Source organism: Saccopteryx leptura, chromosome 8, assembly GCF_036850995.1.
Source record: "Saccopteryx leptura isolate mSacLep1 chromosome 8, mSacLep1_pri_phased_curated, whole genome shotgun sequence".
Taxonomy (NCBI): domain Eukaryota; kingdom Metazoa; phylum Chordata; class Mammalia; order Chiroptera; family Emballonuridae; genus Saccopteryx; species Saccopteryx leptura.
The window spans coordinates 52,284,609-52,300,761 of record NC_089510.1 but is presented as its reverse complement, the minus strand read 5'-3'; the positions used below and the strand labels follow the sequence as shown (position 1 = coordinate 52,300,761).

Sequence of the window (16,153 nt, the reverse complement as noted above, 5' to 3'; positions counted from 1 at the left end):
TAGTGGTCCTGTGGGCTTTGTGGACCCTGGGATCAAGGATGCCCTCTCTCCACTAAAGACTCTGACCCTGTATAATATTCAGCCCACATCTCCAGCCTACTGGCGTACAAATCACAGAAGGATAAGATTGCATGCACCTAGTCTTTGTAAGGAGGTGGACAAGGCCAGGACTCGGCCACCCACCCAGGCAAGCTCAGACCACCAGGGTTCCTTGCTCCTTTCCTGCTACTCCAGTTCTGAGCAGCTGCTATCCCCTGGTCCAGAATCACAGCACAGACTTCTCAGAGGGCAGGCTAAATATACTCCAAACCAGGTGTCCCCAAAGTTTTTACACAGGGGGCCAGTTCACTGTCCCTCAGACTGTTGGAGGGCCGGACTATAAAAAAAACTATGAACAAATCCCTATGCACACTGCACATATCTTATTTTAAAGTAAAAAAACAAAACGGGAACAAATACAATATTTAAAATAAAGAACAAGTAAATTTAAATCAACAAACTGACCAGTATTTCAATGGGAACTATGCTCCTCTCACTGACCACCAATGAAAGAGGTGCCCCTTCTGGAAGTGTGGCGGGGGCCGGATAAATAGCCTCAGGGGGCCGCATGCGGCCCAAGGGGCTGCAGTTTGGGGACCCCTGCTCCAAACACAACCTCAAAAACAAAACAAAGCTCCCCCACCCCCTGCCCGCTCTTTTCATCACTGCATAGGCACCTTCCCAGCCCCACCCAGCTAAATCTAGTTCCTGGGGAGCACGTGTTCTCTCCAAGGACATCAACTGATGTCTTAACACAAAGTAAGAGGGGTTAAGCCACTCTAGTTTGTAGAACTGTCTCTAAGTGTCTATGTGGGTGTTAAGATGATGAGTAATCAGGCTGAGTCTGTATCAGGTAAAAGCTGCAGCAACTGAAAAATGAAGCAGTGTTACTGGATAAACAAGAGGCAGGTGGAGGAGAGGCAGACATCACAGACTGATGGACAGACAGGAAGGAATGAAAGGAGACACAGATGGAGGGAGACTGAGAGAGAGCAGGACAGGGATGAACCCAGCTGGGAAATCAGGAAAGCAGGAATGAATGAGATCAGCAGATTAGGGAACAGATGAAATATGCGGCCCCAGCCAAGACAGGGGAATGCCGCCTGGTCCGGGGCAGAAGGCTGGCTGAGGAAGGGCAGGGAACACATGGCGAAGGAGCGGAGTCCAAGGGCAGGAGAAGGGTTCAGGGCGGGGCGGCGGCTTTGTGATAACAGGACAGCACCTGCAGGTCACAGGGTTTCCATACTTATGTTCACTAATGTTTTCCACCGACTTCTAGAGTGGATTTGGAGCAGGGAAAATCTCGGTAACATCAGCATCCCGTCAGGAAAAGCTGCATCAGCCCGCAGGTGCCAACCTGCCGGTGTCCTGCTCTGTGTGCTGACCTGGACACAGCAAGTCCCCTCCAGCCTGGGGCAGCGACTGTGGGCCCGGCTGCAGAGACGAGGGCGGGCGTGAAGCCATGGCAAAGGGAGACTCGGGCCTCTGCAGGGGAAAGGCACGACATCACACACCTAACTGCTGATAGAGTCACAGACCAGCTACAGGGCTGGTCATCCTACTGCAGATATTTTGCTGACATATGCTCTAGAGATAAGAATCCCGCCGGCCCCTCGGAAGAGCTGTTTGTGCACTCTGCCCTTCCTTCTCTCAGAGAAGCTGCCAGACTTTTGGCACCCATTCAGACTCCGGCTCTGCTGAGAATGAGGGAGGTAAATTTACCTTAAATGTCACAGCGCGGTTATATTCAGTGTGAAATGCACCATCCCTGTCAAATGAGAAGAAAAAGGTGTTAACTTTAGGAATGGTTGTGAAGAGACATACCTTTGGTTTCCTGCAGCACCTTAATAAGATCCAGCTCTTGAATACAATTCACGACTTTTTTAAAGAAATAATTGTAAACACACAAAAAAATCATTCTGAGATAAAATTGATCTAACTAAAAATCGCTGTTCACTGAGAATACCAATGAAAGCTCTCAGCACTTACTTGAAAATTGGAAATGACCACGTGTACTTACTGGTAATGGAATAATTCGACCTTTTTGTCCTTTGGGCTCAGGTCAACTTTCATCTTCTTGCACAATTTTCTACTCTCTGCATCACTGAAAGACACAAATGTAGGGAAACATTTGTTACCTGTGGTCCTCACAAAGGCGTTGACAGTAAAATCTGCTGGTGGCCTATGAATAAGCCAGGTGGCTTGGAATTCTCGATAAAAGCGAGGACCTCACTGTAGACGGGTTCTCAGAGAACCAGAGGGAGGAGAATAACCAATACAATATGGGCTGATCAAGAAAGACAGACCAGCAGATGGGGAGGCTGTATCACTACATGTCAGGGGCAGCACAGGGAGGTCCAGGCAAAGGAAGTGCCCCAGAAGCTCAGGGGGTGGACAGACCATTCTAAGAAGAAAAATAAACAGAATAGCTCAGTGGTTCCCAATCTGGCTGCTCACTAGAATTACCCTGGGAAGTTTAAAAAATACTGATTTCCTGGCCCTCCCCAGATCTTCACTTCAGAATCTCTGCCTGGGGCCCAAGCAAGTTTTCCTTTCTTAGCTCTGATGTGTGCCATATGCCACCTGCTGTGTACCATCTGACCAGGATAAAGGGAAAATGTTCTATGGTGCTGAAAGAATGAAGAAATCTGACCAGGTACTGACAAAAGCCAGGAGAGAGGGGAGAGCTTCTGCGAAGCGCTAGGTAGAGCCTGGGATATCAGCTTCTAAGAAAAAATGTCTATCGGGTGCTCGTGCACGAGCTCACCTAAACGTGGTTTCCCTCCTGTGAGACCAATGGACCTCAGCATCACCTAGGAACCTGTCAGCAATACAAACTTTCGGCCCCATTCCCGACTTACTGAACCAAAACCGTGGATACTGAAGCAATTACGTTTTAAGGAACCTTCCAGGTGATCTGCACTGGCTCTTCCTCCTTTCCCAGTCTCCACGAGGTCAGGTTTCCCCTGGCCCTCCACCAGCCCCTCAGAGGCCTTACCTGTCCTCAGACATTCCTCACGACCTCACCACACTTAGCCAAGCGTGCCCAACAGCCAGCCAAAGCAGCCTGCCACCCACTCATGACGGGCCCTGCTCCCCAGAGCCGAGTGGAGCCAGTGAGGGTATGTTAACCACCCAAATTCCCTGGTCTCTGTTGACTACACTGCATGAGAAACTTGGTTCTACTAGGTATGACAGCCACCTGAGGGACGTCCCTTCTTCTCCCACCTGTTACATGTCCCACCTTCTACAGCCATCAGCTTCACACAGCTGTGCACCAGCCCCAGAGCAGATGGACTAATTTAACCATTCAGCACAATGCTAAAGGCAATGCTTACAGATGTACAAGCAGAATTGTGGGACCTCATTTTAAGTGTAAACACACAACCTGCAATTCAAGAAGCATGTCTCCCTGGAGAAGCATGTGTAGGTCTGAGAGAGGGAGTGTCAGGCACTCCAGGGGCCACCCCTGCCCAGGCCCCACCCCAGACCGCTCCCTCTCTAGTCAGTCCTGCCTGTGGTAGCCATCACTGTGGCCACTGTAGCTTCCATCCTCAGCTCTGGCCAACAGTGGAAACTCAAGAAATGCATGATGAATTCAGAAAGGAAAGGCTAGTGCATTGCAATGGCTGAGCCTCTAAGGTGGCAGGGAGTCCAGAAAGAAGGGACAAGCTGGGGGGTGGGCAGGGGACCCAGAGGGCCTCAGAAGGCCCCTATAAGAGCAGCCCAAAGCCCTGTGGGGATGCCATACATGCCTCCAGCGTCAATGGCCATTAAGTTTGGGTCTGCCCATCCTGCAGGCTGTGGTGAAGCCACACTGTTTGGGAACAACTGCCTCTGAGGTGCCCTTTCTCTGCCTGAGTTAATTCCCCAGGAAAGAGGACTCAACTCAAGACCTTTACAGCCATTTACTTGGCACTTTCCTAGTCCAACTTTGTTTTGCTGCATTCAACTGCTTCTGTGACCCCCTTCTGTCCACACAACTGCAACAACAAACAGTGCCTGGAGCAGGAACCAGGTCACCGTGGGTCTCCCTCAGCCCCACCTGGCACGCAGCTGCGCTGTGGTGGCCACTCGACGCTGCAAGGCAGCCACTGGAGGGGAGAAGTGCCACCCCACGCTGGCTCTCTCTTCCATCAAGCCTGGCTGGCAGTCTCTTTCTGTGACTTTCACAAAGCAGAGTGGAGTACTGCAGCCCCAATCCCTGCCTGCTCCGCCGGAACCCCCTTTCTGGGAAACCTGCAGCACCTGAGATCCCGGGTGAGCCCAGGCCAGGCTCAGGAGCAATGCTCCCCACCAACTTGGCTGAGTGGATCTGGGAGGCCACAGAGGTTCGCCCGCCATTCTCAGTGCGGACCCAACCCTGAAGCCTGTGGCCCCCACTGTAGTCAAGCCAATTGCCGTCTGCCTCTGCCACAGACTCCAAGCAACCCTGTTCTCTCCTTACGCTCTTTGACACTCCCCAAGGATTCTCTCCTCTGGGCCCACACACACACAGAAATGCAAATGCACACATTCTCAGAGGGGTTAGTGGGTAGATGGCTTCCTGTCCTCTCTGAGCACCTCTGCCACCTACCTCCAGCACTCCATTCCCTACTGTCTCTCTCCACAGCGCATCTCTATGTCTAGCTAACGTGTCCACTGACTGTCACCCCCATCAAAAATATCTGCTCCTTGGCCCTGGCCAGTGGCTCAGTGGATAGAGCATCAGCCCAGCGTATGGATGTCCCGGGTTCAGTTCCTGGTCAGGACACACAGGAGAAGCAACCAGCTGCTTCTCCTCCCCTCTCTCTCCCCCTCCCTCAGCCAGTGACTCGATTGGTTTGAGCATGGCCCTGGGTGCTGAGGATAGCTTCCTCCTAGCTTACTCCGAGCACAAGAGCGTCAGGCGCTAAAAATAGCTCAGTACTCAAGTATTGGCTCTAGATGGGGTTGCCGAGTGGATCCCAGTCAAGGTGCATACGGGAGTCTGCCTCACTATCTCCCCTCCTCTCACCTAAAAAAAGAAAAAAGAAAAAAAAATGTCTGCACCATGCGGGAAGTGGAGGTGGGGGGAGATAAAGAAGGGTATTGGGGGGGATTAAAAAATGTTTATTCCATGAAGGTGAGGGCTTTGTTTTTGTTTTTTAAGTGAGAGGAGGGGAGATAGTGAGACAGACTCCTGTGTGTACCCCAACCGGAATCCACCCTGCAACCTGTCTGGGGCTGATGCTCAGACCAATGGAGCCACTGGCTGTGGGAGGGGAAGAGAGAGACAAGGGGGAGAGGGAGAGGAAGAGAAGGAGATGGTCACTTCTCATGTGTGTGGTGACCAAGGATCGAACCTGGGACATCTGCACTCTAGGCCAACACTCTATCCACTGAGTCAACCGGCCAGGGCGGGCTTTGTATCATTCATAGCTGTTTCCCCAGGGCTACAAAAGCAGCTGGACAGCGCAGGCACTCTATAATCACTGAGTAACCGAGTCAATGACTGATGCTATCTTGTCGCTGCTGGGAGGAGCCTCTGCACTGCTGGCTTTCTGGGCTCTGGGCTTTGTCTACTGAGCTCAGAAATCCTGCCAGGTGACCCTTCCTGACAGTGCTCTGTCAGATCGGCTCCTCTCCCTCCAGTAATTCCATCTCTCAGAGTGTGTGTGTGTATATTTGCACTAATTGTGCAGTACAGACAATAAAAGTCATAAGAGTTCAAGAAGGAGAGAGAAATTACCCCAAGCTCAGGGACTTAAAAGAATCTGGGTTGAGAGATTAGGCACAATTAATTGATCTGTTGGCTACCTCCTTCTCCCCTTCCCTTCCCTAGTGACTTAGGCTCTAGAGGGGAGAGGAGACAGGCAGTGAGCACGAAAACGATTTGTTTTGCTGGAGAAGAGGGAGGCCGAAAGTCGCCATGGATATGGAGAACGGACTGGCCGCGAGAGGGCCTCACCTGCCACTCTGTCCGCTCGGGATGCTGGAGCCCAGCTCCCTCTGCCCGGTTACTCAGCACGACCTGCCACATCCTGCCCCAGCCTCCTCCCTTGGCTCTCCTCTACAGACAATGTGGACAAAATGACTTCAGAGGCCGGGACACCCCCCCGCCCCGGCGCAGACAGACACGTGCACTTGGGTGCTGCACTTGAACTTGCTGTGGGGTGGCTGCTGGGGGGCACAGTGCTGTGTCTCCTGGATCTTCACGTGCACCGCTGGCCACCCGGACACTGGCGACTCCCACTCGTGGGAGTCTGACCCAGGGATGACGGAGGGGCGGCTGAGGCAGGAAGAAAGGGAAGAAGCAAGGTGCTGGAGGCTCAGGAAGGGAAGGGAGGTGGCTTTCACAAGTCGCAGGGTAACTCTGGAGGAAGGCCCACCTGCCAGCTCTAGAGACTCTGCCATTAGCCAGCCTGTGACCTCTGGTGGGGCCCTTGTTTCCAAAGTTGCAAAATGTATGAGGTGTTCCCCTGAGCCAATTCAATTCCCCTACAGGGTCAAGTATATGTAACTAACGCACCAAGGCAAGCCGCCTATACCTGATGGATAAAGCAGGAGCCAGAGCCCCGGACAGAAGGTGGAGACTCAAAAAGGCCTGAAGCTCAGTCATCTCTCTCCTGGCCTCTGACTATAGCCTCACTCAGCCACATAGCACCCTTCCGTCCACAGAAACCACAGGCATCCCCCTGCAGCAGGAGAGAAGGCACACTACACTAAGAACCTGGGGCTGCGCCCCTGCCCGTCTCGGCCACTGTGTACTTGGCCAGTGCCGCCTTCCTGGATTCAGCTTCCCCATCACAGAAAGGGAAGATCTCCTGCTGCCATCTGCCAGGTCTGACATGGTGGGATTCTGAGCAGGTGGCTCTGTCTTGAGGCAGGTAGGAGAGGAGCGCTCAAAAGTGCCCTTACTTCAGAGAGATGAAGGAAATGGGGGACAAGGAACAAGTGAGCAAGAAATCCTGTCAAAGTGACTTCCAGGTGCCAAATACCAAGGACAGTATGAACGAATGTAGCTGAGGACACAAGGCAGGAGAAAGAACAGCCTTGGAATAGCTGGGCCTTAAACTCGGACAGTCCTAGTGGTCGTGCAGCCTTCCCTGAGGAAGGGACTCGCTGTGTACAGCAGGGACCCTCCCAGGTCTGGCTGGGCTCCGTCGTACCGACCTCAAGAAGGCACGTGATAAAGTATGAATGAGGCAGCGTGGCTAGTCAAAGGGATGAGAAGAGAAGCGTGCCTTTTCCTCCTCCACCTGCCTCCCCAGCACAGCAGTCCCAGGCTCTGCTGCTCAGCAGGGGACATGTCACCCCAACGAGCACATATCAACGTGCTGGGAGGTGTCTGAAGACACATCAACACAGCACTTCTGGGAGTCTTCTTTATCCTACGGTAAGTAATGTTAAACACGTTTACACACAAAGGAGCAAGTGGTAAATTCAAATATTCTTTGGAAAAAAAAACATAAGGCTTCAGAATATGTTATGCCCACCCTAGCAGGCCCCAAGTACTGGCTCTGGGAAGGCAGTACTGCTCCAGGGGATATAAAGTAGATGGGGGAGAGAGAGCAGGGAAGGAGGAAAGTGTGGTTAGGTAATGACCTTAAACCCTCAGGAGAGAAAGCAGCAAGCACTGATAAGGCAACCTCAGCCCAGGAGAATCAGCCCAGGAAGTAGCACACCAGGCACAGCTCCGCCTGCTGACTCCACGCCAAGGCCGCCCCGATGAGCGCGGGGGCACGACGGGTACCAACTCCCTCACACCCAACCCACATAGCGGCCAGACAACCACCAGCAGCCATCGCGCGTGCCTGCTGAGGCCTGCACCAGGAGGGGGAGGGAGGGGCAGGGAGAGCTGACAAATCCCTGGGCAGAGGCCAGACACCCTAGACACCTCCAGCAACAAGTTACTGGGACCTGAGAGAAGATCAACATGGAAGGGTATGTGTGCCTGCAGGCACGTATGCACGGGTTGGGAGGAAAGAGCCAGAGACGTGAGAAAGAGGGAAAGAATGAGCAGCAGGGACCAGAGAGGGAAGAGGCAACAGAAACTAGTAAGGGACAGGGAACAAAGGGGAAGGCAGGAGAGAGGCTCAGGAGGGAGGTGTAAGGAGGTGGTCGAGGCCAGGCAGGATCACACTGGATTCCGGCAGACAGTAGAGGGTCTGTGGGGCCAGAGAGCATCGGCCATTCCTGTGTACTGAAGGCTCACAGATAAGGAAAGGAAACTGCTTTTGCAATGGAGGGCAAGGGATCAGGAAAGCCGCCCTTCACGGAATCCGCTGAGGGAATCAGGGAACCACACCTCACAGCGGTGGGAGAGCGATCTGGGAGAATCCCTACTGAGGGAAAGCACCCATAGCTTTTCATAGAGACACACACGTGGCTCTCTGCCACGTGCTCACACACTAATCATGCGAAGTGCCTGCAGTCGGGAAACCAGCGAGCAAGCCTAACACGGCTGTTTTCCCACAGAAGAACTGGAAAGATGTAAGAAGCAGATACCCAGAATGAAGAGAGACACAGAAATAAAGGCCCCAAAAGACTGGAAGGTATACCTGTACCACATACTTACACACACACACACACACACACACACACACACTCTGCACAGCAAGTCTGGCAGCTTCTGGGATTTTCTGAACTAGGATATTTAGGAATGAGAACAATCTGGAAGATTTAAATCCACGTTTCACACAAGATTAAAGAGAAGCCCAGGTCGACGGGCAGCAACTTGCCAAAGGTCCCGCAGCTACCTGCTGTCAGAGCCCGGTCAAAGCCAGGCCTCTGGACCTGCCGTCCTACATAGTCCACAGTACCCTGCGCTTCTCAGGGTCAGAGTGAGACATCCACGAGTGGGGGCTGCCTCTCAGGCCCAAAACTTTCTAGAGGGGTATCCTCACAACAGCCCAGGGCTCCTCACCAAAGGAAAAGCCCTTGAAGAACAAACATGCCATCTCTTCCCTCTGGCTTCTCAAAATGCTCTGAACAATCTTGTCCAGACGAAACAGCAGCTTGGGATCTCACATTTAAATTGCATTCTAGAAAGAACTTTTGTTTACCTGACCCTCACCACAGAGCTAGAAAGGAGACAGAATGATTGTTCCATCTTATAGATGAGGAAGCAGACCCAGGCTAACTGTCCTATCCAAGGTCACAGGGCTAGGAAGCAGCAAAGCCGACAGGCCTCTGCCATTACACCACACATGTCCAAAGACGCCTTGCACCCGAGTTCTGTCTTCTCTCACCCTAGGATGCCCCTGCTGCCTGCACCTGCCCCTAAGGAGGAAAAGTAGAATGGACATTCATTCCTGACCTTCCTGTCACTCCAGAAAGGAATGGGTGTCCTCATTCCAGCCTCTGACCCTCCTGGCAGGAGGGAAAGGACAGGAGCTGGAAAGGACAGGAGCCAGGGACCTCAGAGGGCCCATGAGAGGGGAGGTGCGCTCTGGCCGCCCACCTGCTGTTATTTAACTGCAGCCAAGATAAAAAGCAAGCAGACATGGCTCTGTTCCACCTCTTACTCCACTGCAGACAGCAACAGAAAGCTTCCTGAGAGCGCCCTGCCATCCCCAGAGCATTTCGTTCAGACTCATAAACACAGACTGAATGCATTTAGCACAACAGTGAGCGCTATCATCACAGGGTAGGGTCCCGAATGATTTACAACAAGGCACATTCAGAAGTCTAGGAGTGAAGTAGCCCAGCAGGAGGGCAGAGCCAGCTCAAGCTCTTGGGGATCTCATATGACTCCGGTTTGTGAGAACTGCCACCCAGGGTGGCCTGTGTGGACTAGAGACCTGAGTTCTGTCCCTTGGGCTGTTCTGCAAAGATTTAGCTGCACTCTGCCTCTGATTCAGACTTCCATATTCCTGTTTCCAACGTAATCTATTATAGCTTTTCAATCTACCTACTTTTCTATTTTCTAACCTATTGTAAGAGCTATTTCACATTTCAGTTTATACTTCCTCTTACAGGGATAAACAGGGTGGCAACTGCATGAAACAGTCTCATTTCTTAAGGTTACCTCTTTTAAGCTCTAACACACCCCCTCGGTTTTATTTTAGCACACCAAGAGTCACAGAATTATTTGTCCCATTGACACCTTTACTTGTCTCCAAATGCATTCTAATCATCTTTGTCTGCCTTCACACACTAACCCCGGCCCCATGTAGTCTTGCCCATCCGGGCAGAGCAGGACTGTCGCCTCCATGCCCACCAGCCAGATGACCCCAGGCAGTGCTCAGGGCCCACACCACAGGGAGCTGCCCGCGGGCAAAGCCAGGGCACTTTAAAGACCTGATACTTTGAGGTCTTTGCCCCAAACTTGAGCTCTACCTCCTCTGAGAAGCTTTCTCAACCTTTTCCAGGCAAAATTAAGTGACTCTACACAGATAACCTCCATTTACAGCACTTTGCACCTGGCTTACTGCCACCTGATTAGGTGTCTGCCTTGTCCTGGTACACTGAGGACCCACCTGTGTACCTCAAAGCAAACAGCAAGCCCTCGGGAGTGTGCAGTGAGTGGACCCAACTGGATGGAGCAACACATTACTCTCATCTGCCCACTTCTGCCACCCATAAGCCTCACAAGAACCCCCTGTGATAATGCTCCAACGGGCAGAACTGGCATCATCTTCAGCTACGGAGAGTCCAGAGCAGCCTGTCCTCGCCAGTGCACTCCTGGACAGCTACTGGAGACAGAGGCACACCTGGAAGACAAGAACCCTTCCAGACCCACTATGAACGAGAATTCACTAATGGCTACAATCTCACCAACTGTCTAGAGAGTAGAGTCTCTTCCATAAAGTTGGTGTTTAAATAAATCTGGCGGTGTAAGGCTAGACAAGGACGCACAAATGCCTACAGAAAACAGCACTGGGCGAGCACTTCTCTTTCTGGTCTCAGTCAGTGCTTTGTCAAAATATGAACAGCCTTCATTTCTCTCCAGTCATGGGCAGAACAAGCTTGAGGCCATCAGGTTCATTTCCAAAAGAGCCATTTAGAACTCAGATTGTAGAGGAAGAAGATTGCACTAGAGTGGAGTCCATTAAAGCTCACTTAACCCACAGGCTAATAACAAGGCTTGTGACTCAGGCAAGGTCAGCTACACTCAAGGTTAGAAAGGCCTTTATGGGCCATCCAGGAAAAGAACTGCCTCTCTTCCCAGCAGAGTCCCACCTCTTCCCCATACTAACAGGAGTACAATACTCTTGAGTGCAATTCTCATTTCCCCTCCTCTTCCCAAACCCATGCTCCTGATAAACCCTAACTCCAGGTGAGAAGCGGCCACACACAGTGGCTCTGAAAAGGCTTCCTGGCCCCAGTCAGAAGGATAGGTAAATGCCGCTCTCCGCCATGTGCAGCCCAGTGCCCTGTATGCAGCTGGTGGTCAATAAATGTGCAAAGAACAAGCCTGTTCTTGGCCATCTTTTTTCCTATATTCATTCACTATTTGTGTGTCTTTTTTGTGTTCTCGCCGATCTGTGCCAAATTGCAAGCTAATATGACAGGTCTGGGTACTTATAATCCTAATAGCAAAGCACCAAACACAGAGAGACATGAAAATTCCTCTTAATGACTGACAGGAAAGGGAAGCTGAATGCACTGTGGACTCCAGCTTCCGAACTCAAAAGAATGAGAGGAATTTCATCAAGGCCCCTTCCCCACACTAAGAAGTAGCCCTCCCTCCTCTGGATCCCTCCTGTGGGCAGTGCTTGATTCTAACAAGAAAGTCTCTGGGAGGAGGGAGGAGAGAGGTCAGGAAGGAGGAGAAGGAGGACAAGGAGTTCACAGGTCAGAGGAGGGAACTAGAACTAAGCCACCTGTCCAGGACTGGCACATGGAACAGGAGCACCTCGGAAGCCAAGGCACAGCCAGGTCAGCCAGCTGATCCCGCCACCCTTGGGCCACAGGGAGTGGAGACCTCTGTTACTGGCTGGGGGGGGGGAGTAACAACCAGGGTCTTGCTGTGGACCCTACCCTCCCAGCCAGCTGATCCCGCCACCCTTGGGCCACAGGGAGTGGAGACCTCTGTTACTGGCTGGGGTGGGGTGGGGGCGGGGGGAGTAACAACCAGGGTCTTGCTGTGGACCCTCCCCTCCCACAAGCAAGCCTATCAGGTCACCCTGAAAATCTCCTTGCCTCTCTGGGCATCAAGGCTCCATCTGAAAAACAAGACCCCTCTGTCACCAACAAGATCAAGTGACACATGACAAAGTAACAAGTAAAGCACCAAGGAAGAAGGAAAGAAGAGGGGTGGGGCTGGAGAGAACAGGAGAGAGCCAGAACCTCCCTTCTCTGTCCGCGGGACCCTGCCGGACTGCTGGGGAGGTCTTCCTGCAGCATCTCTCCATCACATCCTCTCTCAGAGTGGTCATCAGGGCCAACTCCCCACCCCACCTGCCAAAGCCCCCACATCCCCTGCCCTCCAGCCACCATGCCCCGTGTCCCCAAGACATACCCACAGTCTACCCAGCAGATGGTGCCTTGTCCTTTCACTGCCTGGGCCACAGTGGACAATAACCTGAGATGACTTTCAGCTGCAGCCCCTGTAAAAAAAAAAAAAATTAAACATCTATGCCCAAGTACACCAGCCCTGCCATATTCTCTCAGGACCAAGGAAGGGAGACCAGTCCCAGGGGGTGAGTCCTAAGCACCAGTTAAAACGTCCCTGTGTTTGACAAGGCTGTGAGCACAGCCCAGCCCCTCTCAGACACCCCTGCTCCTGCCAGCCGCCCGGGGCCTTCCTCAGACAGAACCCCAGCTCAGCCCCCCTCTGAGCCACACCTCACACCTCACCCTCCCAAGAATGAGCCAGAGTCAAACTCAGGAGAATCTGACTCTCTACCTTTCTGGGACAAACTGCGAAAATTCTATAACCAAATAACTGCAATTTTCTAACTAAAGTAGGAAATGAGGTTGCCTATTCCACACTGGTCCGTCCTGGCGCCCAACCTGGAAGCGGACAAGGGCAGGAGCCGGATCCTTCCTTCATTTGTCAATCGCACACTCATCAGGGGCTTGGTGCAACCTGGTAATTAAATAAAGTCTACATGTGTCACTAGTCTGCACCAAGGCCAAGTGTACCAAGTCAGACTTCACAGCTCACTTCCCCGGAAGTGCCAGGGAAGAAGGGCTGGCCCGGGCAACCTCGGGAGTCAGCTGCACGGAGGACTTGGCCTCCGGCAGGGGGGCGAGCACAGAAAGGAAGAGTGCTCTGTCAGTGCCGGTGGGCTGGGCGAAGCACCTGGAAACTAGGAGAGGTTCTTAGGGACGGAGCCTCTCTGGCCAGCTGCAACACTGCCAGCCTGCAAGGCCTCGCTGCAGAGTGGCTGTGGCCAGTGTGTCACCTTGTCACCTTCCCTGTCATACCTGTGAGCGCCTTTGAAAGGCCCACCAGGCAGACATTGGTGGGGAGAGCAGCTTGCTACCTTCCCCCGCAAAAACCATACGGCACATTCCAGAGCCAAGCAGAAATGATGTCTGAATCATTGGCCTCCACAGATCTCCTTTCTAGTGTGGATAATGGTAGCTGCTTGTGAATACAAAGCATGCTGAGCCCTTCATGGAAGTGAACAAAAAGCATCGTTCTCGAACCATGCCAGGGACCCGCAGCGGGGCGACAGGAGGAGGAACAGCAGAGGTGGGAAGGCAATGCTCCGCCACGCAGATGGGCTCCGGGCAGCGGGGGAGGGAAACTGAAGCACAGCAATCGGAGGCACCCTCCCCGAGCCCTGCCTCTCAGCCGCGGAAAGGAGCCCTGCCTGGAAAGACGGGAGGGGAGAAATCCCACTTCCTGAGCGGCTCTGAAAGCCCACTCACAGTCACAGGTCTAGTGACAGGCCTGGGCAAGGAAGCAGGAGGTAAAATAATCACCCCTGGCCACTGCCAAGCCGGGAAGAGCGGGAAGCGGGAATAATGGGGAACTCCGCTGCCAACAAGCGAGACCAAGCCTGGGTGAGGGCTGAAGAGACAAGGCGATGCTCAGGCCCTCCTCCTGCCCACAGCCCCCATCAAGAGACCCCACCTTTTCTCTCTCTCACCTACCATGCTCATTCCCTGGTGGAAGAGCCTCCCCTCACTGCAGAATTGATACATTTCTTCCCACCCTCCAGCAGAAGAAACAAGGCAGGGGTGGTGTCGGGGAACCAGCTCTACCACCTACTGGCGGGGCGACCTGAGACAAGCCGGCTACTCTCTCCCAGCTCCAATTTCCTCACGTGTGACCGGAATGTTCCCCGACTACCTGCCGGCCTCCCTCGTGGCAGAAGGGCACGCGAGAGTGTACTGCAGACGGTCCTCGCAGAGCCCCTGGACGATGAGGAGCTTTTGTGCCGGCACCCATCCAGAGAAGGAACTGGCTGTGTTCCCGCACCGACCACCAGCTCCAGCAGCACTCACGGGGGCGAGCCATGTACCCCAGGCCTCAGGAGCAACTCTGTCTCTCCCTGCCTCAGTTTACCTATTCTAGACAGTGGAGAAATGCTAGTCACATGCTGGGCTCCAGACAGTAACTGCAGGGAGCATCTGCCAGGCCCTCGGAAGGGCAGGAGCAGCATGTGCGGGGCACTTGGAGTATGAGGGCTCCAGGAGAGACATACGTTCAAAACATCCATCAACCCCAGTGCCAAAGAGTGCTGAGATGAGCTGCAGGGAGAGCTGTGCCCGGAACTGGCCCAGCCACTGGCTGTGGCTCCTCTGGGCACAGAAAACTTGGCATCCTCAGGAGCAGTGAAAACACTTCACTGCTGGAACAATACCAACAGTCAAATGTTCAAAGTCACAGTCAAGGGCCAAGCCGACCTTTCTCCATACACTGCGCCCTCAGCAGCCCCAAGGTCAGAAAAGGCAAGCCGCTGCTCCCACCTCCACTGACGCAGCCCTGTCCCCAGCTTGGAACCCAGGCCAAACCCGGTCTTGCGTTCCAATCCTAGAGCGGGACAGATGGAGGCCAGGCAGAGTCAGAGCTGCCAGCCTGGGCGCATGCCCCCAAGCCGGGGACCAATTCAGCTGGTGACAGGCCGGCAGAAGCTGTTCATCAACAGCTCTGAGGAAGCGTGCCCCAGCAGGGCTGGCCCGTGCCCGTCCAGGAAGTCAGAATGTCCATCCCTGGGGCCCACTGTTCTCTGTCCTCCTTCACACGCATGTCCTCTCCTTCCTGAGATAATGAGGCTTTTTCTAGGAAACACTTATAAAAGAGAACTGAAATGACCTCTCAGGGATCCAAAATCAGCAGAACTAACACCCCTCCGTGCCCGTCCTGTCTTCTGAGGAGAGCTGACAAACCTGGTGTCCTTCGAACCCCCCCAGTGGTTTCTGGTCCTGAGCTCTGGTTCCCACCTCTGCTCTCTCTCATTCCCTTCCTGTCCCATCCTATCCTCAAGGGATGGCCCCAAGGCCATGCTGGGCACTCACCAGATTTGGAATAAAGCACCAATACATTATTCCGGGTCCTGAGGAGTTTTTTCAAGTCCTTGGGGTCGGAGATCTTCTCGATGAGCGAGGAGACCTTTGTGGAGGACAGCCACAGCGGCAGGACCACCTGGAAACCAAGGAGGCGAGGACGGTAAGCCTGAGGCCAGCTCCCAGCCAGGCCCCGGGAGAATGGGGGCCCGTACACCTGGAAACCAAGGAGGCGAGGACGGTAAGCCTGAGCCCTGGCTCCCAGCCACAGCGGCAGGGCCACCTGGAAACCAAGGAGGCGAGGACGGTAAGCCTGAGCCCCGGCTCCCAGCCACAGCGGCAGGGCCACCTGGAAACCAAGGAGGCGAGGACGGTAAGCCTGAGGCCCAGCTCCCAGCCAGGCCCCGGGAGAACGGGGGCCCGCAGACGTGCTGCCCACAGCACATTGTCCTTCAGAGGGACAGGGCACACCATCCTTCCCACGAGACCACAGCTGCCTTTCCAACTCATTTCCTCTCCAAACCCCCAGCCACTCTCCGTCTCCACGTCACTCTCTTCTCCATGAACCTTTATAAGGCTGCGTGGACTGCAATACGACACAGGCTCGCTGCATGGACACACTTGCCACCCTCTCGATCAAGGCCTCTCTGGAAGGTCGGTGTCGGTATTCTACACTGCACCACACACTGGAGCAAAGCGAAACTCCATCCCACTTAGAAGCACCCAAATACCAAATCCACAGAGA

The 16,153-nt window shown here is 53.6% G+C and overlaps 1 protein-coding gene across 1 annotated transcript in view; it reads right to left on the bottom strand.

Moving 5' to 3' along the window:
* The window catches only part of PDIA5 (protein disulfide isomerase family A member 5), a 90,323-nt gene that overhangs the window by 51,786 nt on the left and 22,384 nt on the right, over positions 1–16,153 (bottom strand). Inside the window, exons 2-5 of the mRNA XM_066346953.1 lie at positions 15,421–15,547; positions 12,467–12,554; positions 2,060–2,143; positions 1,762–1,807 (exon numbers count right to left, since the gene is read on the bottom strand). Of these exons, the coding sequence (XP_066203050.1) occupies positions 1,762–1,807; positions 2,060–2,143; positions 12,467–12,554; positions 15,421–15,547 (345 nt within the window). The remainder of the gene's footprint in view (positions 1–1,761; positions 1,808–2,059; positions 2,144–12,466; positions 12,555–15,420; positions 15,548–16,153) is intronic.